Genomic DNA, 24,519 nt, shown 5'->3' with positions numbered 1-24,519 from the left:
CTAAGCTGTTGCAAGGCTGGGGGGGGGGGGTGTCTCTTTATGATTTTAAAGGGGGGGGGGAGAAGGAAGTTTTAAAAGGGCAGCCTTGAAATAGGGTGGGTGGGCTACTCCAGGGAGAGAAGCGCCTGGCAGCAGCCGGAGGCCTGTGGGGGCCTGCCAACCTCTTGTGTAGCTGTGTTGTTCCGTTGCCTGCAACTTTTGTGTGCTTGGATTGTTACATACATTAAATGTGGTCGGAATCGCTGCCTTCGCCTCTCTCTGCCCCACTTGCGACAATGGGGGGGGGGCAAACAGTGGCCGGGGGTGGCCAGCCGAAGAGCGGCAGCCCCTTCCTGGCACCAGTCAGGGTCCCCCAGTCACCCTGACGATGGAGCCCCCGAGCATTGGGCCCCTCTGGGAGCTGAGGTCGGAGGGGACCCCCACTCCCATCCGGAGCTTTGCCAAACGCCCCCTGCCCCCCCCCCCACAAAAAAGAAGCCTGAGATTTCCAGAGTATTAGAGAATTTATTTTACAAAAACCGATGGTTCTTTCCATCAGCAGCTTTAAGACAGAGCAAAATTAAATAATACAGATTTGATCTGCAAAGATTCTTATAAAATTAAAAACGAACATGTAATACAACCGATAGACATGAGGAGCTGCAGGAGACATCGTGCCCACAACCGGGGAATTCTTTCTAGAAAGTGTATTGGGGGGGGGGGGAATCCTTAGGATACAAATTCCAGTGAGGTCCCACTACAAAATTAAAAAAAACCTAGAAAGGTTGCTGGAGAGGGGAGCCCAGAAGAAGGGGGGGGGGGCTGGCACTGATCTCCCCCCTGCTCTGCCCGCCCAGAGGGGGAAGTGGGGGTTCCTGGAGAGCCCCTTGATGGGCTCGTCCGCAAACGGCTTCCCAGCACTGGGGGCCCAGAGGCGACAGGAGCCCCCCTGCCCACGTGCAGAATTAAGGCTCGAGTGGAAGGGGAGGGAGGGCGCCCCAGAGAGCCGGTTGGGGGGGGGTCTCTGGCCGGGCGAAAGTCAGGAGCCGTTTCGCCCCCCGTGCTTATTTCCCTGAAACCCTGGCAGGTGGAAAAGGGGGGGCGGGAGGCTGACCCCCAGCAGTTCTGGGCCAACCCCCGGGACAGGATGTGCTTCGCATAGATCACACGCTGGCTTTGCAACGTGAAGGGGGTGGGGGGGGGGTGTTTGTGCGGAGGGGGGGGGGGAGGAATGGTCCAGGCTTCCCTTGGCAGAAGCCTCAGCCCAGGAGGGTCACTGAGCAGGACAGACACCCCCTTTGGGCGGAAGGGGCCCCTCGGTCTGAGCCTGGTGGAGACAGCAGGGTGCCCTCCGTGTGCCCTGCTGCCAGCCAGGCCGGCCCAGCGGAGGACTGGCCCAAGGCCGGAGGCCAGGCAGGGGCCCCCGCGCTCCACAGCAGGCGCCCAGGAGGGCCCGGGGTTGGTGGCGACTGGGGTCGGGGGGGGGGCGCATCCCCTGGGGGCGCCTATGGCTTTGTGCCAGCGCAGGGCCCCATCCCTGCTGCCGCTGGAAAGAAACCGAGTGAGCTGGATTCAGTTGCATGCACAGAAATGCAATTGGAAAAGATTACAAACAGTACCATTGATACAAATATAGTGTTTTATAAAGAATGTAGACATTTAAACTTTTTTTTAACTTCCTGAGGCGCTCTGCATTCCCTAGAAAATAATTTAATGGTGAGAAAGTGCTCGGAGAAGCTGGGCTGGCGTCAGGCGCCCAGCCTGTGGGAAACAGACCAGCCCGCTGGCGGCCCTTGGCTGGCGGGAGGGAGCATGGCTGGCCCGCTCCCACCAGGGCTCAAGGGCCCCCCTGTGTCCCTCCAGCCGAGGCCCCGGGGGGGGGGGCATGGGGTCGGAGCCCAGCTGGGAGACGGGGCGCTGGCGGCTGCTCTCCAAGGGAGCCGCTCTGCAGGTGCCACGCCTGCCCTCCCCGCCCGCCCGGCCGCTCACAGCTCCTCTTTGTCGACGGTGCTGGAGAAGATCTGGGCGAACTTGCGCAGCTGCTCGTTGGCGCTCTGGGACTCCTCCTGCAGCCGCTGGTTGCTCTGCCTGAGCGTGGCCACTTCCGCCTGCAGCACCACCTTGTCCTGCTTCTCCTGCGGGGGCCAAGAAGGAGCGGGCAGTCCCAGGCCAGGCAGAACCCGGCCCTCACAGCCTCCTCTCTGCCCCCGGGGGTCCTGCCCAGCCCCCCCCCCCCAGCTCCTTACTTTCTGCAGGTCACTGTGCAGCTGCTTCAGCATGGCTTCCAAATGGGAGACCTTCCCCGTCAGATCCGCCGGCAGCGGCTGCTTGCTGCAAGGGAAGAGGCGGAGAGGCTGTGGCACGAAGGCCGCCTGGGGCTCCTGCAGAGCATCTCCCAGGGGCTCCCCCTCCCCAGCTGTCCAGAACGAAGGCCGCACACCCACACCCCGAGCCCTGGTGGTGGTGGGGGATGAAGCCACAAGGAGGTGGGGGGAGGATTACCTGCTAGGCGGAGCTCCAACCTCCCCAAGACTGACGGCCTCGGGAGCCCCAGCATCCCCCCAAAACCTGACCTTCCTTGAGGAAGTTTTCTCTCTTCTTTAAACATACTTCTGCCCCCCCCCCAGCCCCCTGCTCACCTTAAGACAGGAGCCGCGTGTGGCTGCCTCTCCAGGCTCAGGTGCCCAAGGCCAGGGCTGCCAGCCGGTGCCGCCTCTGGGCTCAACACGGCCTCATGGAGGGAGAAGAGAGAGACCGCTCTCTGCACTGGGGGGGGCACGGGGGGGAGAATCGGTAGGTTGTCAGGTGGAAACCTCCAGGCCCCCGACCGGCCAAAACTTGCACTGCTGCCAGGGCAGAGAGCCATGCCAGTCTGGTGGCAGCTGGAGGAGCTCCTATGCCCTGTCGGGCAGCCCCCACCCAGGTCCTGGAAGCCCCTCTCAGGGACAAGGGAAAGGGGATGGAGCACCACTTGGAAGGCCGAGGGACACCCCTGGGCGCTGGGAAGGGGAGCCCTGTTTGAAAGTCCATGCTGAAGGCCTCTAAGCAGCAGCCCCCCCCCCCCTCCGCCCCCCCCCCCCGGTATCCCAGCAGGCCTTCCCGCTGACGGCTTCCACTGTAGACTGCAGCCCCGAGCCCAGAGAATTCGGGCCAGCCGCCCTCGCCACTTCCCAGACCCTCCTGCCTTCCTGGGGGAAGCAGCCCAGGGCCGATGTCCCCAATTTCCACAGAGAGGAGGAGGAGGAGGAGGCGCCGCTGGCATGAAGCCCCTGGTGGGGAAGCCCTGCTGGAAACTCTACCGCCCACCCCGGCAGGGTGGCCAGTCTGGCCCCACCTTCCGTCCCATCTGGCCTTTCTGCTGGCTGGCTGGGCAGCAAGAGGAGGAGGAGGAGGGAGCAGCCTGAGCTCCTGTCTCTCCGCCATGACTTGGAGAGGCAGCCCCTCCCCTTACCCAGCAAGCCCGTGCCCGGAAAGGCGGTGCCAGTGGAAGGCAGCCAGCAGGCCTGCCAGTGAGGGAGACACCCGCCTGGGCCAGGGAAGGAGCTGTGCCCTGACACGCAGGCTGCCTGCACGCTTCCCAGGCAGGGGGCAGGGAGGGAGGGAGGGAGGCTGGGCACGAAAGCTGGGTCACCGCTGAGAAGCCGCCCCCACAGCTCCTGCTGACACCAGCTCTGTCATCCTGAAATTGGGGGTGGCCGAGCATCTGGGCTGGAGGGCAAAGCGCTTTGTGGATGCTGGTTTCCCACCCCTCTGCACGAAGGGTTTGCCCTCCCCCATGCCATGGCGGGGGGGGACGGGACACACAGGGTCAGCAGAGGAAGCCAGGAGGGATCAGGGCTGCCCAGGGAGGCCCCCAAAGCCAGCTGCCTCTGGGGCCGATGCCGAAGCCCTCTTCTGCCTCCTTGGGAGCAGAGCTAGAGACCCGGGCGGGAGGGAGGAAGAGGGCACACCCCCTTACCTTCATAAGCCTTTGCGGCACTGACCAAGCTTGACCACTCCAGGCCCACGGCTGTGTCCGGCAGGGGCATCAGGGCGGGGTCAAGGCAGCGCAGGGGCTGGTCGCGCACCTCAGCCAGAGAGAGCTCGGAGGCAGAGATAGTGGCTGCAAAGAGGGGGGGAGGGGGGAGACCCCCAGACCCATCAGCCGACCTGCACAGGCGGCCCTGCCAGTGGGCTTAAAGGGGGCCCAGGCAAGCTCCTCCTGCCCTGGATGTTGGGGCAAAGACCGGCTCCCCCCACCCCACCCCCCGCCCAGCAGGGATTTCCATTGCCTGCCTACGACCGACACGGGGGCTCCCCCACTCACCCTTCTCCAGGGAGCCCCCACGGCCGCTGCCGGCCGGCCTCCGCCCAGGGAGGGTGCTGGTGAAGAGCATGTCGCTGGAGAGGGGCTGGTCAAAGCAGGCACTGCTGGCAAAGGAGGGGTCTCGCCGGCCACTGCACAGGCTTTCATCCGAGAGGGTGCGCTGGAGGGTCTTCTGGGGGGCCTGCGGGGGGGGGGGAGCAGAGACCCTCTTCAAAGACCCAGCAAGTCCGTGGCTCTCCATTCTCCTTGTCCCCAAGGAGTTGGACGGGAATCCTCTAAGTGGGCATCCCCTCCAGTGCCCAAAGGCTGCCAAGGCTCGATCCCAGGGAGAGGCCCAGGGCAGCATTTGGGGTCCAGCCCCCCCCCCTTCCCTGGCTCACTCAGACCCGGGGCTCTGCTGGGGAAAAGCCGGCACGAAGCCCTCGGACACGTTCATGCCGCAGGTTCCGAAACTGCCGCCCTCGGGCAGAGCCCCCTTCCGTGGGGAGGAAGGTGGTTTGGGGGGGGGGGCGCACCAGCTCGTCCTCCTGCTCCAGGCTGCTGGAGTCCATGATGATCAGCTTCTTCAGGTCATCTTCGATGGTGGACTTGTGGGCCTTCCGTGGGGAGCGAAGGTCCCGCAGAGACGCTCGCAGGCGAGGCTGCCCGAAGACGTTCCTGGTGCTCAAGTCAATTCCCCTGTGGGCAGAGAGGGAGGGGTGAACCCCCTCCTCAGCCTCGATCAGGAGCCTTCGCCCCCACCCCCACCCCAGCCAAAGCAGGGCTCGCTGCTGCCCCCGCCCGCACTCACTTCTGGGGCTCCAGGAAGGGGGCTGGCCTGGCCGAAGCCTCGGGGCTCTTCTTCCAGCCAGCGGGCTGGGCTCTGGCACTCCGGCCGTTCTGCTTGGACAAGAAGGACTTGGGCACAGAAGCCGAGAGCTGGGAGGAGCTCGCCTGGGGTCCAGGAGCCGCCCGGGAGCTGTCTGCAGGGGGGGTCTTGTAGGCCTGGATGGGGTAGGTCCCCCTGGAGCCACTGGGGCTGGAAGAGAGGCAGGACAGTCAGCGGGTGGCTGGGCCCCCCAGCTGGCCATGTAGGGGCCACTCCCTCTGCAGCGCCTGAGCCATCCTGCCCCCCCCCCACTTGGCCCTGGACACAAGGCACCTTCCTCTCTCTGGGGTGGGGGGGGCAAGAGCCCTACCCCACATCCCACCTGGGGAAAATCAAGACCGGGGCTGCCATCAAGGGCAGTTCTGGCCCAAAGGCCCCCCCCCCACTTCTGAAAATCAAGTCTCGGCTTGCAAGACCCACAGAGCCCCCCGGGGGCCCAGCAGGCCTGCAAACCCCCCACATGTTCAGAGTCCTGGTTATGCTGTGGGGGGGGGGAGCTGCAGGGTCCCTCACCTGACCTGCCAGAAGGGCTCTCGGACACTGTTTGCCCCCCTGGTGGGGCCGCCAGCCCCTTTCCCGAAGGCCCTGGGGCAGTAATTCCAGCTCTGCTTGCCCAAAGGGCCAGGGGGCCACGCAGCCTCCGCCTGCTTGCTGTGGCCTTCGGGGAAGGCGGGGCCAAAAAGGGGCGAGGAGACAGGCACTCGGTCGCGCCGGATGGAGAGGGCACCACTGGCATCGATGCTGCTGTTGCTGGAGACCCCGCCCTTGGCCCAGAGCTCTGGCACGCTGTCGCCGGGCTCGGCCGGGTCGTCGCCATGGCCACTGGAGGCATTGCTGGAGAGAGTGTTGCTGCTGGACGTCTGGCCCTCGCCCTGTAGGGGATTGGATTGGATTTATTACATTTATATGCCGCCCTTTTCCCCGAAGGGGACTCAGGGCGGCTCACAATTCAGTCAGGGAAAGGGGTACAGAGAGGGAATAAAAAAGACGAACATAACAATACACAATTTAAAAGCACACAACAGCCATACCATTCGAGAAAGGGGGGGCAGAAGCTCTTTAGCCCCAGGCCTGTCGGAACAGCCAGGTTTTGAGGGCTTTGCGGAAGGCCTGGAGGGTGGGGAGGGTTCAAATCTCCATGGGGAGTTCGTTCCATAGGGTCGGAGCAGCCACAGAGAAGGCCCTCCTCCGGGTAGTCGCCAGTCGGCACTCGCCGGCGGATGGAATTCAGAGGAGGCCTAATCTGTGGGATCTGATCGGTCTATTGGAGGTAATTGGCAGCAGGGGGAGTCAGCCACTCAGACACGGAGGGAGGCCCCCAACGGGCGAGCCCTGGAGCCCACACTCACCTTGGGGGGCTGGTCCGGGGAGTCCTTGCCAGGCAGCTCCCAATGGCCTGGCCTCTTGTTCCCGGACGCAGCTGAGAATCTGGAGGGCCCCGGCATGTGCCACAGCAGCTCTGGCAGGGCAAGGAGAAGGGTCAGGGGGAGTCGCTCCTTTGGGGCCTCCTGGGGGAAGGCGGCTGGCTTCAAACCTCCCCAGCGCCCCGTCCCTTGGCTGGAGGGCTGTCCTGTGCCATGCCCAAGCAGGCCTGGTGCCCCTGCTAGCCCTCCTTTCCTCCACCGCCGTGCCTGGCGAGGCTTCTATCACCCAATGCCAGGCTGCAGGAGACAGCGATAGCAGCCTGCCCTTCTCAGAAGCTCCCAGATCGGCCCCAGGCACATGCTGCCCGTCTGGCCCCGTGCTGGGAAGGGCAGCCCTCTCTGTGCCCGGGGGGCACAGCTGGCCTTCCCCTCCCCGATGTCTGGCACCTTCGGCAGAGGCCGCTTCCGGAATCTCAGCCCAGGACACCTCCGAACCCCCGTGCCCGCCCTCCGTGCTCACCGGGCTTGGGCCTCTCCATGGTGCCTTCCTGGCTGGCCAGCCCTCCGCTGGAGGAAGAGGAGTCCCCGTTCGGGCTCACCTCAGAGGGAGCAAGCGGCTCGAAAGGCCCCGGAGGCCGCGAAGGGACCCCGTATCTGTGCACAGAGCTGAAGCAAAGGAGGCTGAAGCTGGGAGGCTCCGACACAGCGGGAGAAACTCCACCCAGCCCCTTCGTTAGCAGGTTTTAAAAATACCAGGCTCAAAGGAGGGGGGGGGAGAGGGCCCAGGAGCGGAAGGAGGGAGCCAGCTCCTCTGGCGCTCAGCTCCACGGGTGGGCAACGGAGGGGAGTGCAGAAGGGGTGGGAGGCCAGGCAAAGGGCCGGCACCAGGACCTCCAGCGTGGATCCGGAAGCCCCTCAGCAACCGTCCACGGCGTCTGAGGGGGCAGAGAGAGGGGTCTCCCCCCTTTCATGAGCAGCCTCTCCTGGGGTCAGACCTCCGAGCCCCTCTGCCTGTTCCCAGCGCAGCCCCCCCTCTGCTTCTCCCCCAGAGCAGAGAGAGCTCAGGCAGGGAGCGACCCCCACCCAAACAGCCCAGGATGACCAAGGAGACGGCTGGGGGTTCAGCTCTCTGCATTCCCTGGTTTGCCCCTCTCCCTGGTGGGCCTACAAGGTCCTGCCCAGCGCAGCTTCTCCTCTGGCTGCTTCTCCGAAGGAAAGCCTCCCCCCCCCCCCCAACAGCCCTGGAACTGCTGGGATGCAAATAATGCCCCCCCCAGCCAGCCACTCTCCTGGCTCTCTGGAGGAAATCCTGCCCCTTCGCTGCCAGTGGGCAGCCCCTGGCTCAAGGAGAATCCGCGGAAGAGCCTGGCAGGTCAAGGGGGGGGGGGCTGACCCAGGGCCTGGGCACCCTCTCCAGCTACGTACTTGTCCACCGAGGAGGGCTTGTACCAGGCAAAGGAGCCTCCCGAAGAGCCCGGGACAGAGAAGCTGCCGGAGGGCTGCCGGTACGACTGGCTCTTCTCTGGGCCACTCTGGGGGGAGGAGGAGGAGACGACACCCCGGGGGGTCTCTGGGAAGCTGGCAGGCCTAGAGAAGGAGGGAGAGCCCTGAAGGCTGCATGGCCCAGTCCTGCCCAGGAGTCATGCAGACCGAAGGGGGCCACTGGCCGGGCCGCCTCCACCAGAGGCCACCGCAGAGCACACATCCCAGGCTCCGCGTCCAAGCGTTGGCTCCTCCTGGCACGGAGTCTGCGGCCAGCCCAGGAAGATGGGCCGAGAGCCCAGGCTCCCAGCGGGCCCCACGGCCTCCACCCCTCCTCCTCTTCCTCCTCCTCACCTTTTGCTGTGCAGAGGCTGGGCCTGGCGGTAGGGGGTCAGGGCGCTCTGCTTCGGGGTCCTGGTGAGGGACTGGGACTGGCCAGGCCCCGGCTGCTCAGCCCATTTGGGGGGCTGGGAGGAGCCGTGGGTAGCGGAGCCACTCCACTGATAGGCTGGGCTGCTGCCGTACGGAGGCCGGTAGCCCCCAGGGAGGCCCTCGGCCTCCGCCCTGGGATCCATCACACTCATCTTCAGGGACTCGGCCCACCCCCTGCAGGGAGGGAGGGAGAGAGAGAAGCGGCGTCTCTGCCTGCCCAGCCCAGGAGCGCCAGGCGTCGTGCAGAGAAGGCTGCCGGAAGCTGCAGGCATGGAGGTCGCTCTTCCTGGTCCTGGCTGCCAGCTGCCCACTTCAGGGGCACCGTACCAGGGGCAGCGCTGCCCACAAGCCCCCTGCCGCCAGGCCCTATCCCGGCCCCCTCCTGGCAGCTTCTGGTGCCTGTGGGGGAGCCCAGCCACTGCGGTGCCTGAGGGGCGGGCACCGTTGCCCCCTGCCCCCAGCCGAACCTTTGGCCAAGCAGCCTCCAAAAGCAGCCTAGTCTGCTGATCGCCCCTTTCCCGGGTCCCCTGTGCCGGTGGATGGGAAGGCAGCCTCCCTCGGGCTTCCTCCAACGCCCACAGCCGGCAGTTCTTGGCAGGCGGAGCCACCTAAGCCGGCTCTGCAGCTGCCAACCTGGGAGAGGCCTCAAAGCCTGCAGCTGCTTGGCAGGAAGGGACCCTGGGCAACCTCAAGCTTCCAGCCCCCGGCCCAGCCCCCCCCCCCCCAGAGCAGACCTCGCTGCCTGCCACCCTCCTCCCCTCCTCCCTGCAGCGAAAGAGCCCCCAGATGGCCCCCCTCCAGCCCAGTGCCGGATCCTCCTCTGCCTGCCCCAAAGCGGATGGAAGGGCGGGAGCCGTTGCTGGAAGCCTCTGGGTGCCCCGACTTGCTTTGCAAACCACACCTGGAGAACCAGATGGGGAGCTGGGTGGGGGCCCCTCCTCCCCCCTCCCTTCTCTTAACCGTGCATCGTTCCTCCACAGGAGACAGTGAGCGGCTGCCAGGCAGGGAGGGGGGACGAGGCGTGATAACGGGAGAGTTGGGGGGAAGCAGGAGAGGGCCGAGCCCCGGCAGTTCCCCTTCTGCACGGCCAACCGGATTCTAAGCCTGGATGCCACCCCAGTCCCTCGGCCCCACTCCTCAGCCTCTGGGCTCCCCTCCCTCCACACACTTCTAGCGGCTTCTTAGCCCAGATCCAAGGCGGTGGCACCTTGTCCTAAACCGAAGGCAGCCCGCCAGAGGTCAGAGCCCCCTGAGCCCCAGGACTCCCTCGGTTTCCCTCTAAGCAGCAGCTGGGATTCCCAGCAGCTTCCCGCTCTGAGCAGGGCTTTTCCCCAACAGCAGCCCAGAGAGCAAAGCCCTTAGATTTGTTTACTGCTTTCCTCTGAGCCGTTTCCAGAGTCGGCCTCTGCCCCCCCCCCCCCTACACAGGGCTACCCACTGCCCAGGCCGTGGGGCCAGATAGGTCCAGGTTATTCAGAGGCTCAATTCTGCTGCAAGACTATAGAGGATTTCGCTCGTCTCTGGCTGCCCCCTCCTCCTCCTCCTCCTCCTCCTCCCGTGTGGCCCCCGGCTCCTTCTTAACCCTGCCTGGAGGTGCAGAAGCTCACCTGCGCGGAACACCGTCCTCGTGTGGCGGAATCACCACCACTTTCACGGTGACGGAGGTGCGCAGCCAGTCGATCATCTGGTCGTGGCTGAGCGTAACCACGGCCACCTTGCAGATCTCCACCAGCCGGCTGCCCTGCCGCAGGCCTGCCTGCCAGGCGAAGCCGTAGTCCTCCACCTCGGCCACCGTCCCGTCAAACTTCACGTGGAAGCCCAGCTGCCCCAGCCCGTTCCTCCGCAGGGTCATCTCCACCGTCTCGGCCCCAGAGGTCGTGACCTGGGTGAAAGCACACCACAGCGGCCGGGGTCAGAAACACCACTTCCCACCCAGGGTGGTGGGGGGCATCTTAACTAATCAGTGGGCAGGGGCGCTACTGACCTTCAGCCTCTGCACAATCTCTTTAACGTCTTCAGGGTTATTCTCGGGGGCCTGGACAAAGATATGGTCCCCCCGGCCATAGAAGATTTTGAGGCTGCAGCTGTCCGGCGTCCAGCCGATGACATCTGCGCAGAAGCAGTTGAAGACCACTTCCTTGGAGGCCAGGTCCAGGAGGGCCACGAACTCATTGGAGATGGCCAGCAGGCACTCGATCTCTGCCCCCTGAGAGTAGTCCTGGGCCAGCAGGCGCCACCCGAGGGCCCCCGTGCTCTGCTGCTCGGCCCCGGTCCGGGCCCTCGTCTTCTCCCTCTTCTTCGAGGCCAGTGAGATCAGGTTGAACTTCCCGGCAGAGTCAATGGCGGTGCTGGTGACGCTGTTCTCAGCCAGATCCTTCAGGTACTCGTGGCGCGTGCGCGTGGCCATGGCGTGGAACTTGTCCGACTTGTGGGCGGCATTCTCAGCGTTGATCACCTTGGCCAGCAGGAAATCCCGGAAGACGTCTGACTTGTGGAAGGTGGCCTGACTGGGGATGGTCGGCCCAAAGGGGGGCACATCCTTGGAGCGAGTCACCGCCACGCTTGGGACATGGAAATGAAAACACAGGCCTGTGGCTGAGACTACACAGGCCGCTGCCAGGTTACTCCTCGGCCGTTCCCTCTGGGCCAATCCCAGGGAGCAGGACGGAGGCCCACGCCAATCCCAGGGCCCAAGATCGGAGGATCAGCCGCCAGAGAAGCCAGAGTTGCGAGGATCACCTGCAGCCCTGATCCGTCGTCCGAGAGAGGCCGCCTACAGAGGGGTCCCACTGGCGCCAGGATGCAAAGCCCGGAGGGTCTTCTCCTCAGTTGGGTGAGCCCGGATTCTGCCCGGAACCCCCTCCCGCAGCCTTACCTGTAGCGGACGCTCTCCGTGCAGGGACTGTGAGCGCAGACGATGACGAAGACGTGCTGGAAATGAGAGCGGATGTTCTGGGGGGTGAAGGGCAAGGCCCCCGGCTCCTGGAAGATGACGGTGACGATGTCGTTCCCAATGTGTCTCTTCCGCAGCAGCTGGGAGGGAGGGGAGGGCGGCACTTGAGACCCTGGGAAGGAAGCCCGGAGCCCAGCCAGATGCTTGGGGAACCAGGAGGAAACCTGGACTCCCTCCCCAGTGGGGTGAGGGGGAGGTCATTGCACAAAAGAGAAATGAAGGGCCAAGAACACTAAGTTGAGCCCCACAGTTCAGTATGCACCATGCCACCCCCAAGGCCAGCCTCCTCTCTCCTCCGGCCCGGCTCCCACCTGCCCTGCCCGGTACCTGCTGCCTGTTGTTGGGGGTGTAGGGGAGCATCGTGGAGACGTGGAACATGATCTCGTAGCCCTGGTAGGTGGTGTAGAGGGAGTGGGTGCCCGTGGAGTCGGCTGTGAGGGAAGCCAAGGGAGGCTCAGCAAGGCGGCTGGGTCCCTCCGAGGGCAGGTACAGTGCCAGCAACGTGTCCCCCCCTGCCAGCCCCCAAAGCACCCTTGGCAAGGACCTACTTTTGGTGTCCAGCTGTGCGGCATATTTGCGGAAGCCTCTCAGGCAGACCTTCTCCCCCAGCAGAGCCAGGAACTCCTCAAAGGCTGGCCCGGCCTCCTCGTTGTTGTACATCTCTTCCTCCGAACTCTGGCCGGCCTTGCAGTACAGGATACCCACCTTGTGTTTCCGGCAGAGCTGGGGACAGGCAGGAGAGCTCCCTCAGAGCCAGCTGGGGCCCAAACCCAGGAGTGACTCTCGGGAAGGGGCCTCTGCGAAAGGACAGCCCTTCCCGGGCCACACGCCAGGCAGACAGGAAAGCCTCCTCTACCCCCACCCCCACAGGTGGTGCCTGGGGTGCTTACTCCTTGCTCATCCAGCTTCCGCAGCTGCTCAGAGACCTGGGGTGTGCTCGGAGCCAGGCGCAGGCAGTGCATGTTCAGCTCGGGGACCACGTGCTCCAACACGTCCTTCAGGGGGAGGCCACGGACGGTGCCATGCTTGGTGGTGGTGGGTGTTGCGTCTTCTAGGATGGCACCACGGAGGGTGGTCAACTGCAGGGCCCAGAAAGAGAGGCAGGAGTGACGCTCGGCCCGGCCCAAGGGACACCTGGGCTCCCCTCTTCGGGCAGGGCGTGGCGGAGGGCTGCCCTCTTCCCCAGGAGAGCCTTGTGCCCTGTGGGCCACATCCTCTTCATGGGGGCCGAGCATGGGCTGGGGAGACCTGGGGAGGGGGAGAGCCATCACGCCGGCCTCAGAAAGTTCCTGGACGGCCTTGCAGACAGGCGCTCTACGCGGGAGAAAAAGAGCTCTAGAGGAGGAAACCATCCCAACCATCGGACGGGCTCCCTCCCAGCCTGCAGAAGCCCAGGAAACTCTTCTTTCTTGCAACAGGAGATGTGCAAGAGCTGGAGGAGTGCCAGCCCTCCCCCTTCAGGGACAAGGCCCTGGAAGGGACCCCCTCCCCAGCCAAAATCCAAGATGCCACATGGAGACTGCAGCCCCTCTCACTACTCCAGACCGTTCGCCAAAGCATTCGGCCCTTGGTCAAAGGGGCGGATGGGGTTTTCAGGGGCACGAATGGCTCGGACTGTCCTTGCTGAAGCTGCAGGGCTAAGGGCCTTTGGCACCTGGCAGGGCCCACGTGGGGCTCAAGCTGGCCTTCCTTCCCGTTCAGCGGAGAAGTGCCCGCTACCCCAGTCTGGAACTGGCCCTGCCAGCTTCCCCGCCAGGCCCTCCCGGTGCTGCCACACGCTCTGCTGGCTCGGATGGACTTGCTTCACAGATAGGCAGCGTCTCATCTCCACAGGCCCCGCTTGCTTCCTCGTGGCCCCTCGGACCAGGAACTCCACCATTAAGCAACACACAACGTCACGTCACTCTGATGATGGCGCTCTATTAGTCCTGGCCGCGATCGTTACATGAGTCCCATCAGGTTGCGGCTTCCTGCGCTGACATGATTTTGTGACCTCCTGCCAGCTTCTCCAGCAGCTTCGCTTGCGGGAAGGCAGCAGGGGAGGCTGTCAACGGCCATTGTGGGACCCCAGGATGCAGCGACCTTCTATTTGGCCAAGCGCCCAAGCGGCTGCCTTGTGACTGTGGGACAATGGTCACAACTACCCCCAGGCCCCCTCATTCAGGCCCCTGCATCTTCAAACTGTCGCTGAACAAGTATATAAGCTTATTATTTATTATAACAAGTTTATGATAAATATATTATAAACCGGTCAGACCCCACCCTTTGTGGAGGGCCAGGAGGAGTGAAACTGCCGGCTGCAAAGAAGGAGGGTCTCAGCCTCGCGAGAAATCCAAGGAGCGGACAGGAAGGGAGCTACCATCATCCCAGAAGGGAGCAGGAGGGAGGACAGAGCCACGCCAGAGATCCTCTGGTTGAACGTTGCAGAACAAGGTTGACGATTACACAGTTGCTGGTCCCCCATTTCCTAGAAATGGTCAAGCTGGGGAGGCTTAAGCATGGAAGGGGGGCTTGACGCTCTGGCCGTGGGGACCCCTTTCCGTTGCGGGATTCGAACTCTCAGGCAGGGGACCCTCCCACGGGAAGCATTAAGGCAGCCTTTAAGCTGCATCCCCAGTGACCAACTGTTCTCCTGGTGTCCTGGTAGGACAGCAGCCGAGAAGACCAAAGAGGCGTCTTGAGCCAGCTGGACGATTCTCCCACCACTTCAGCTTCTTCCTAGTAAGGGGTGGATCTCCCAGCCAGTTTGGAATTAGCGGGGATTAAAGCCGACTCAGAGATCTTCTAAAAACCCACCAGGTTCCAAATCCTTCTGCCTCACCCACCACCGCTGAGCTGCAGGACCTCCAGTGGCTCCGAGGAGCAACCACTTACCTCGCTGGTGCGAAAGATAATCCTGTACTGGTACTGAGACCCGTAATCCCGATGGTCCTCCAGCTTCTCGCGCCTGATGCTGACCGCCACGGGGCCCAGCTTCTCATCCACCCCAAAGTAGTTCCAATGTTCTGATGGGGCAGAGAGGAAGAGGGGGGGGGGGGAGCCTTAGCTGTTCATGCTGCGCATCAAGCCCTCAACTGCCGCATTGTTCCCGCCATTATTCACCCATCGGCAGAGGTGCCCACCCACTCCGAAGCCCCTCCAGCAAGGCTTGGCTGCCCAACTAAGCCGAAGAACAGCCCCAGGACAAAAAGGGCGTGGGGGACTGAGGGGACCGGGAGTGGGGGGGAGAGGCACCCCAGGGAAATGGGAAGGAGGAATTCGGGGTTCTTGTCTCCATTCGCGTAGGCATATCCCCTGGGACCCAGCCTCATCCTCAACTGCCCACCTCCTCTGGGGCCACTCACTCTCCAGCGCCCCAAACCGCAAAGCCCCAAAGCGCCAACCTTTGCCAGAGAAGTAGTCCCGGTAGTACCGGGCGCCCAGGTCCACGTGCTCGATGCTGTAGTGCTTCAACCGGCTGAGGCTGCGCTGCAGCTCCTGGGGCGTCTCCAGCACAGAGATGCTGGCGTTTGTGCAGTAAGGGACAGGGGCCGTCTCCGCAAAGGCCCCCTCCCCACAGCCGCCCAGGGAGGCAGGCGAAAAACTGATGTTGCGTTCCCTCTCGCCCCCAATCTCGTTGCGGAAGTGAGGGCAGCTGAGCAGCAGGCTGTTGCTGCTGTTGTCCCCTGGATCGTGCTCCAGATTCTCCTTGGAGTTCAGGTCCTCAGGACTGAAGAAGGTGCTGGGCGGATCCAGGCCGGCCAGGCCGCAGACGGCAGCAGCTGAGCCTGCGGAGGCAGCCGAAGCCCCTGTGGTGGTGTTCCTCCGCTGAGCCACACAGACCCGCCTGGCCACCACCTCCTTCAGGTCAAAGAGCAGGCTCTGGACGTCGTAGTGAGCCAGGCCCTTCGGGCACAGCCAGCCCCGGCCTGCCTCCTCCGCCTCCCCCGAGGCCCTGCTGCCGTCTCCCTCCGCCCGGCCACTCCGCAGCTTCCGGAAGATGGAGTCCCCCCCACCCCCCTCTGCCCGGAGGCCCTTCTTGCGGGGCTTCTCCTTGGGGTGAAGAGGCAACCCAGATTCTGCCCGGGCTTCTGCCTTGGCACTCCTGGCAGTGTGGAAGGGATCCACCCGCCGCTGCCGCGTCACCGCCTTCCCACTCTGGAACTCCTTCAGCATCTCGTAGAAGCTCTGCTCGGAGAGGCCCTGGGCGTCGATGGAGGACGTGCTGCCGTACTCGCGGAAGAGGGGCAGGCCACCAGCCAACCGGCCTCCCCGGGGCTCCACCGCGGCTTCTGGGTCACACTCGCTCAAGGTGACCTCGCTGTTGCTCCTGTTCCTCAGCGCCACGAACGCCCTGCCGGGAGAGTGCAGGCACCCATCCTGGAACTCTGTGTCCTTGGACCTTCTCCGAGCCAGGCGCCGGGAAGGCCTCGGCCCCGAGGAGAAGGCAGCCTCCCTGGGCGGCTGCCCGTTCTGGAGCTCCCACAGCATGGGGCCCGGGGCCTCTGGGGCCTTGGCAGCACCGGGGGCCGCTGGATCCTTCAACCCTTCTCTTTTGGGGGGCCAGTCGGCAATCCGGGCCCGCACCCCCATTTTTGGCACAGCCGGGGTTGTGACGGCCGGTCGCAAAGGAGAAGCATCATCCACATGTGGGGCGCAGCCATTCTGGGACCAGGATCCTGGAGAGGAGTAATCGGCCCCTGTGGGGTCCAGGCCCCCCACATCGCAGCTCTCATGCACAGACCGATATGCTGTCATAGTCTGGGTTGGGCTCCCTTCACCTCCATCGGGACATGGGCACACCACAGCCGGTGTTGGGGGGTGCGGGGCTGGAGCAAGCAGCCTTGCCCCAGCCTCTCCTCAAGGCCCAGCGTTGGAGGAGGAGGGCAGCAGCCGTGCTTCCGTTATTCCAGCCACTGGAATCATTCTGAAAGAGAGGGAGAAAGGGCATTAGCCTTGGCGCTCTGGGGCAGGACGTGGGGCAGGCCCACTTGGCTGCTGGGGAGCAGAGCTGGGAATCTGCTCTCCTGCAGAAGCCGAGATACTATGCAACCTGCTCTACGCTGGGCAATGAGGAAGTCCAGGCTCCCCCAGAGTCCTTTCACCGGGGGCCCCGCCTAGCAAACGAGGGAGGGGGGCGGACTTTGCCTGGAGATTGGGGTGGCCAAATTCCCCCTAAATCCGGAGGCCTGTGAAACTCCCGAGGCCCGCTGGCTGGCTGCTGGCCTTTGCATTGTGTGTTTGTGTGCGAGTGTGTGTGTGTCTCAGCCCTCCTTTCCTTCTCATTGCATTTAAAAGATTGGTAGAGGCGCCTGTTTTAATCTGGAACGACCCACAACACAACTGCCACAACTAGCAACAACTGAGCCAAGATGGAGGCCTGCAACCACAGAGGCCCATGGGGACATGCCGGCAACCTTGGGAAACAGGCAGCCACAGCTGAGCAAGACCCCATGGAGCCAATGCAGCCCCCACCCCAGCCTGGATCCTGCCCTCCACGAGCCTCAAACCCGGCAGAGGGACACCCCCCCCCCCAATTCGCTCCAGAATTCCATTTCTATGCAGGCTGCCCAGATGCAGAGCGAGCCCAACCCGGGTGCCCCACAGGACACAGTAGGGCCCCAGGGCTGCAGCCGGGGGGGGGGGGTCTGGGTTTGCAGCCATTCCTCAGGCCGCCTGCAAGGGGGGCCAGCATGGAGCACTTCGGCTCTGCTGCCTCCACCTCTCAAGCGATGGAAGAGGCAAAGGGAGGAGGGGAAAACGGACCCCTCCCTCTGAAGAACAAAATGGAGGCACCCTCCTCTTGAGCCCTGCACTGCACGAAGCATCCCAGCACCTGCTGCTGGCTTGAAGGGGCCCCCGGAGGAGGGCAGGAGCTGCCAAGGCAAGCGAATGGCGTTCCTGCTGCGCCTGCCCTCTTTCCCTCACCCCCAGCCCCCAGGGGGACCTCATGCTGCAAAGGCTCCCAGAGCAGGTCCCTCTCCCAACATCCCTGAAGCCCCTGGGGAAACGTCCAGCAGCCCCGGCCTCAGGAAAGGTTGGCGGCCACCTCGAGGTTCTGCCTCCCCTGAAAGAAGCCCCTCCGGGCCCCTTGTGCTCCGGAGGCCGTGCTTGGAGCACCGCAGTGGAAGGACGGCCTCCCGTTGGGCCCCAGCCGGATCTCGCTTGCGCATCCCTCCCCACCCCCCGCCAGTGCCCAGTCCCACCTGACCCACGCTCAGGAGCCCCCCCGCAGAAACATTGGGCCCCCCTCACTTTTGACCCTTGTCCAGTGCTAGACAAACATTTCAGACTGAGCAGAAACTCTTCAGCCGGCTCCGCTTTTGGCAGCACTGCAGGCCAGGGAGGGGAAATGCACACACACACCCACCCCTCTGATGCTGAGGTCCAGAGGTGCCCAGACACAACTGCCACTGCCCATGCCTGGCAGAGCTGGGTGCTTCCCCCCCACCCCCAATCACAGGGGGCCAGATAGGAGCAGCCCAGTCCTTGCCTGGAGCCCTTGGGAGCCTCCTGCCAGAACCGCAGGGTCCCAAGCACTCCTGCCCGACAGGCCAGCCACCAGCTTTCCTGGCAGTGGGGGGAGCCCGAATGACTCTCTAGAACCCGGACAGCATCCGCTCCTTTGGCCAGCCGGTCAAGAGAGCGTCCGAGGGGGTTCTCGGAAGCAACAGAGGGCAGGATGCGGCACCAAGGCCGGCCTGGGCCCAAGCGTGGAAGGAAGCCAAAGCTGCCCTGCAGGGGGCAGAGGGTGGAGTGCTGAACCCAGTGCCAAGTCGGGTTTTCCTCCCCCCTCCCCTATCCGAATTGGGGGCGTGACGCACCAGAGCAGCGACATTCAACGGTAGGAAGGAGCAGAGCCACAACCTGGCAGGCGGGCAGGCGTGTGGGCAGCTTCAACCGCTTGCCAGCTCCCTGGCAGTGCACCCCACTCATCACGAGTCCCAGACAGGCTGTTCTGGTGCCTTCTGTTCCTTCCCTAGGCTGGAACTTGCTGCTGGCCCACTCAGCCGGGCACCCTCCGCCCAGCCCTGGCTGCCTCTCCTTGGTCCACAGCGCTTGACTCTGGCCCTCTACTTTGCCCAGCAGGCAGCCCAGCCTCAGGGGGTCTGACGGGCATTTTTAACCAAGACTAAAGTTGGCAGACAAAGAGGAGTGGCTGCATCTCCCCAAACTCTCCTGGTGCCCCCGGAGCTCTTGCAAAGACGGCCAAAGGCAGACCAGGGTGGAGTGGGGCCCTTGCCTTCTTGAAAGGGGACCCATGGGGCACCTGGGCGTCTTCTGACCAAACCAAGGGGAGAACAGGCTCCTAAGCCTTTCTCGACCCTCCGTGCCAAGCATGGTCACCTGGGCCTTCCACAGCAGGCAGAATGCCAATGTGGCAATATTAAGCCTCTTCCGCAGCTGGAGAGACTCTGCCACCCAGGAATCCAAGGGCACAGCTGCCCAGGGGGCAAAGGGAGCCCCCCTTGACTGGGGGATCCCCCATCGTGCCCGCTTGACTCCCAAGGACTCTGGGGGAGCAGACAAGCAGAGGCCTCGGAGGGTCCGAGGAAGCCCGCCCGGCCTGGCTGTGTCTCCAGCTCTCGGTTCCTCGTCTCAACCGGCCAGGTCAAAGGTCCTCACGGCCATGGGAGCAGCCCTTCCCCCCCTCCGGCTTCTGCTTACCCTCCTTCTGCCCCCACAAGACCCCTTCTGGCTGGGAAGCAGAATTCCCGGGCCGGGCTGCTCTGGCCAGAGCCAGCCACCCTCTTCCTTATGCTGGAGGCGGGGGGGGGGGGGGGAGGGGCGACTGCCTTGCCTGCTTCCCCGCTTTTCTGGGGCACAGCCACAGTTACCAGGCGACCAGATCCGAGGGGCAAACGTGCAGCAGCAGAGCGGCTGGCTGCAGCTGGCTGGGGGAGGGCAAGTCCTCCTCCTGCTCCCCCTCTGCACAGGCAGGGAAGGCGGCTCAGAAGAGCGGAAGGGCACAGACGGGAGAGGGGAAGGGAGCTCTGCCCTTTTCCCAGGGCCCCCCAAATGCCAGCTACCCCCCCAGGCGGGTCTCCAGCAGCCTTGCACCCATTTGGCCAGCAGAGGGCCGGCCTCTCGGTAGCCCCGTGGAGCAGACCGGGACCACTGATCAGAAAGGGCCTTGGGGGAAGGGGGGGGGGCTTTGGAAGTTGCCTCACAGGCTCCTCCCACCGAGGCTTTCAAGGCAGCTCCAGACTGCAGGGTAAAGGACCTGCTGAGGCTCGGCTCCTCCTGCTGGTCGCCTCTGGCCATTGCAGGGGCTCCTCCCGCTGGTCGCCTCACCTGTGCTGCTGAGCTGCGAGGCCACAACCTGGGGTGGACCAGAAACTGCTTTTGCCGCCCAGCCCCTGGGGAAGCAGCTCAGCAGTTCTGGGGTGACCAGAAGGAGCAGGGAACCCCTGGCAAAGAGCTGGGGGGGGGGGTTGCAGGTGGGCAGGTGTCAGAGGTGCATCGATCAGGATGCGGCCTTAATGGTTCCCTATTTGGAAAGAGCCATTGTTGGGATGAGAGGGTGGAGCAGCTGAAAAGGGAAACGCGTTTCAGGAAGCCAGCCCCATAGGATGAGGCAGGAAATGTGGGGAGCAGATCTGAGGGTCTCCTGCCAGTCCCACTCCCCAACCTGGCCCCTAAAGCTGCACTGACAAAGCCTCCAAGCAAGCCACTGAGGGCCTCCACAGGAACCGGGTGTGGAGTCTGCTGCTCCGGAAGAGCCCCCTCGCAGCTTGCCCGGGGTCCCCTGGCCCCCTTCAAGAAGAGGACAGGGAGGGGAGCCAAGGAGCACTCCTGGAAGAAGACGGGGGTCCTGAGCGGAGTCTGCCCCCTCTCTTCATGCCTGACGCAAGCAGTGAAAGGAGAAGCACAAAAGGAGATCAGGCGCCAATTAAGCCACCAGGCCTCTTCTGGCACCTGCCAGCATATCCATGCCACTCCTGCCTGTTTGCTAAAGTTTTTTAAACTATGTAGTTAAAACCTCCAGTGCAGAGGGTCCCCCCTTCCCCCCCCCCCGGTCCAAAAGCTGTTCATGCCTACAGCTGGGGAAGACTGGACTCAGTCGGGGGAAGATGGACTCAGCTCCCCAAAGTGGCAGATGCCCCCCCCCCCCCGGGAAGAGAAGAGGGCCCCCTGCCGAGTTCTTGGTGCTCCCGGGCTCCCTCGCAGGGGTCTCACTGCTGGACGAGGGAGCATCTTCGGCCCACGGAAGAGCAGAGCACTCGGAAGCAGGAGCTGCTCTCCAGTTTCAAAGGCCAAGCAGATCTTATGAGTGGTCAAGCAGAAACCGGGAAACCCCGGCCGCCACCACCACCACCCCGAGAGAATCCCACGAGAGGAACGAGACTTTTGTCCTTGGTTCGGAGCCGCCCGGGGCTTGGCGTAAGGGTGGCAACCACGTGAATGGCTTAAACACCGACACACGGCCCCATAAAGAGCCACCAGCCAAGCCAGTATGGACCGAGAGCAAACGTTAAGACAATTCTGTCCTGCTAACGTCTCTCTATCCAGGCACCACCAGCCTTCAAACACGACTCCAGGTTGCCCCCAGGAGACCTCTGGCAGCGGCCATCAGCACATGGACGGCAGCTGACTGGAGGAGAGGGGGGTCTCCAACTACAGACCCTTCTCCATCTAACTGGCCTCCTAGTCTAGGTGGCTGCAGCAGTGAGCAAGAGAGATCCCAGGCACATTGGAGGATTACTGGGGGGGGGGGGTATTGGGGGGGTGGTACTAAAAGGAAGTCAAAGACCTGGCTTTGCAGGTGGTGGTGGGGGGGTGCATGTTGTTCTTGGCTAAGATGGTCACTGGGGCCAGAAGGGACAACATGGGACACATTGACTTTGGACAGCTGTTCCAGCTGTGCCATTGTAAGTGAATCCCGTGCAGTCATTAAGCATGAAGTCCCACGATGGCCACTGGTGACACCAGCCGGCTTCCCCACTTTGCTTGACAGAAGCTGCAGAAGATGGCGATCACCTGCCCACAAAAGGTTGCAATTCACATAGGCCCCCAGCGCCCAAATCAAATTACGCAGCTTCAAGTTGTAACGGTTGTAACTCTGAACGGCTGCTAGTCAAGGACTGCCTGCTTTACGGAAGATCCAGTCGGACCCCGTCCACCACTCAGCCTCCTCTACAACATCCCCAAAGACCTCTGTGTCGGGCAGAAGGAAGCAGGTCTCCCGGAGGGGCACGGAAAACCCTTGGAAGAAACTGAATCACTGGCTGCATTTGGGGGGGTTTAAAGGAGGGGTCCCGGCTACCGTTCTGCCCTCCAAACTAGCATCCGTAATTCATTACCCTGCGAATTTTGCTCCATTCTGCTGTAAAGGTTTCCGCCCGAACAGAAGGTGGGATTCACAGGAACCCAAAGTCTGAGCTGGAAACAGCTTGCTAAGCCCTTGGACGCCAAGGCAATGGCACCGCAGCGCCCGCCGGCTGAGCTTACGACACCCACGTGCTTCCTGCAGACTTCAGCTCCTGCCGAACGGGGCTTCGGGGGGCCCTTCCCCACAAAGGATCTAGTCCAACTGCACCCACTTTTGTCTACCATAAAGGTCTAGCCTAAGTAATCCTGAGGAGGAGGAGGAGGAAAGGAAGAGGCGACTGCACCAGACTCCCAGCATCTCTCCATCTACAATGAGCCGCAGTGGCGCAGTGGTTAGAGGGCAGTACTACAGGCTACTTCTGCCTGCCGCTGCCTGCAATTTGGTAGTTCAAATCTCACCAGGTTTGACAGCCTTCCATCCTCCTGAGGTGTGTAAAATGAGGACCTGGGTTGTTGGAGGCCAGATGCTGGCTCCGTAACTGCTTAGAGAGGGCTGTAAAGCCCTGTGAAGCAATATATAAGTCAGAGGGCAATTGGAAAAGGAGTTTCCCTTTGAAGATAGCGAAGATCCTGTCACCTTAAATCACTAAGTCATTCTTCATAGACCAGTTTCAAACTCCTCCCTAGCTGAAGGAATGGGAGGGATCTCTTCCCCCCTTATATACACACACACACAAACACAAAATCACAAATGATTTAGAAAACCTCCTTGCAAATCTCCAGTGCCACTAGGAGAAAGCATTCCTTGTCCAGAGGAAGATCAAGTGGGGGGGGGGGGGCTGCCAAAGCTAATGGGAGCCCAGCTCCCTCTCCAGAGCTCTCCCAGTCTTGGCCCAACCTGAGGAATAGGAGCTGAAGGCCCAGGGAAGCTCCTGGGCACAAGGCCGAGCTGCTTCCTAAGAACCACCAGGAGGGTCTCTGGTGCGGCAGGCAGGCCCACTGGAAGGAAGGGGGCATGGCTCCCATCAGCCCTGACCACAGGGCCTGAAATTCTCTCTCTCCCACACACTCCAAATTCTAGGGGCCCCCACAAGAGCCAAGCCCCACTCCAGCTCAGAGCTCTGAAGAGGGGCAGAGGGGCCCTAATCTCAGAAGCCGCCCACAGACCAGGGGCCCCATGGTGGCCCTTCCTCTGCAGACCGGGTTTGTCCTTTGGGGCACAGGGCACAGGCCTCGGACCCCGAGCTCTTCCCTCCCCCAGAGGCTCTGGACGGTCTGCCCACCGCACTTCCAGGTGCCTGAGCAAGAATGCGGGCAAGGCAAACACGGCCAGGAGTGGCTATTTGTTTAAGGGAGCGATTGTTGCCTCAAAGCCAAACAGAAACCTCCCTCTGCCTTTGTTTTTATCTTGTGCTGATCAGGGACGTCCCGCCACACGGTTTCCCCAGCGGACAGGCCCACTTTTCAGGTGCCACCTCGGAATAGCGTGGGAGGCACCTGCTCTGGGTCCGAGATGGACTGGGAGAAAGTCTTGGCACTGCAGCCTTCTCAGGGCCACAAGGCCCAGCAGAAAACCACTCAACCCTCTGGCTGCCCCTTTCGGAAAGCATGTGGCCCTGGAGGACTCTGAGCCACGACTCAGGAAGCGGCCACACTGCCTGCTGCCGTGGCCCAAAGGCCCTGCCGAGGGCAGGCTCTGCTCCTGCACTGGGACCCAGGAGCCTTCAGAGGTACCCGCTGGGCAGGAACAGAAGCTGCCCAACATGGAAGAAACCCCCTTCCAGACATCCCTGTGACGGGCTGCCACCCACAACCTGCTACTAAGCCAGCGCTGATCCCAAAGCCGCCCGTCCAGACTGAGAACCAGCAAAGAGGGTGGGAAGCGGCTGCCTTTTGACTCAGGGGCCTTTTGGGCTCCAGATGGCCGTCCCCAATGAGGCTGCTCCCCCCTGCCCCCCAAGCGGGGGGGGGGGGACAGGGAAGAGATGGGCTGGGCTCAGAGGCTCCCCCCAGCCCCCCTTGGCAGGTAGAAGGGACCGAACCGAGGATCTCTAGCCAGGCAGTAACCCAAAGGGCAACTTGGGCCTGGGGCAGGGGGGGGAAGGGGGGCCGCTCTCTAAAGCGTCTCAGACCGGTGCCTCCAGGTTTAGGATCGGGCGCTGCAGCCTCCAGCCCCCAACCCCTGTTCAGCGAGGGTCCCGCCTCAAGCCCCGGCCGAGAGGCCCCCTCCAAGGGCCGCGCTCAGGGGGACTCCGAAGCCGGGCCTGGGAACAGCGGCAGACAACAACACCCATCCTCCTCTGCCCCGCGGAGGCAGCTCTCCCACTTCCCCGGTGCCGGGCGGTCCAGCCACCCCACCTGCGGGCACCGCCGGCCGCCGAGCTCTCCGGCGACACGGCAGGGAGCAGCAGGAGGGCGGCGGGCAGCCCGCGGAGCTTCTCGCGCGAGGGGCGGCCGGAGCGCTTTCGGCCTTGCCGGCCCGGCAGCAGCGCCTCCGAGGCCGCCCGGCACCTGCCGCCAGGTGGGCCAGAGCCCTGCGCTCACCTGCGCCCGCCCGCCCGCCCGCCCGCCCGCCCCGCTGCAGCTGCGGCTTCCGGAGCACAATGGCGCCCGGGCAGCTCCGGGCAGGAGCCGCTTCCCCCGGGCCGGCGGTGAGGGGGCCGCCGCTTGGCCCTCCGAGGCCCCCGGCCGCCCCCGCCAGGCGCCCCGCAGCCCCGCGCAGGGACCCCGGGGCGTCTGCAGCCACCCCCGCCCGCCCATCCCGCCCATCCCGCCGCGGCCTCACCTGGCGCTTGGCGGCGGCGGCGGCGGCGGCGGCGAGCGCGGAGCACCCGGAAGGAGGGCGGGAGGGCGGAGGGGGCGGGGCCGCGAGAGAGCTCCGCCC

At 63.7% G+C, this 24,519-nt stretch overlaps 1 protein-coding gene across 2 annotated transcripts; it reads right to left on the bottom strand.

The window, feature by feature from the left end:
- Positions 1-490: 490 nt before the first annotated feature.
- On the bottom strand, positions 491-24,487 carry SIPA1L3 (signal induced proliferation associated 1 like 3). Of its 2 annotated transcripts, none has more exons than XM_032227828.1 (21): positions 24,421-24,487; positions 14,768-16,290; positions 14,259-14,389; positions 12,275-12,463; positions 11,933-12,107; positions 11,712-11,815; positions 11,307-11,464; positions 10,416-10,992; positions 10,039-10,313; positions 8,354-8,605; positions 7,943-8,104; positions 7,038-7,183; positions 6,503-6,612; positions 5,667-6,025; positions 5,076-5,303; positions 4,801-4,963; positions 4,286-4,466; positions 3,938-4,081; positions 2,619-2,745; positions 2,226-2,310; positions 491-2,114 (listed from the first exon to the last, which is right to left on the bottom strand). In XM_032227828.1, exons 2-21 carry the CDS (start codon positions 16,119-16,121, stop codon positions 1,965-1,967), a joined length of 5,070 nt encoding a protein of 1,689 aa, XP_032083719.1. In that variant the 5' UTR covers positions 16,122-16,290; positions 24,421-24,487; the 3' UTR covers positions 491-1,964. The 2 variants fall into 2 exon arrangements, with proteins under 2 accessions (XP_032083719.1, XP_032083720.1); XM_032227829.1 differs by having other exon boundaries at positions 5,667-6,019.
- Between the last annotated feature and the right edge of the window lie 32 nt (positions 24,488-24,519).

This window comes from Thamnophis elegans, chromosome 12 (assembly GCF_009769535.1).
Source record: "Thamnophis elegans isolate rThaEle1 chromosome 12, rThaEle1.pri, whole genome shotgun sequence".
NCBI lineage: Eukaryota > Metazoa > Chordata > Lepidosauria > Squamata > Colubridae > Thamnophis > Thamnophis elegans.
This window is presented reverse-complemented; position numbering and strand designations above follow the sequence as displayed.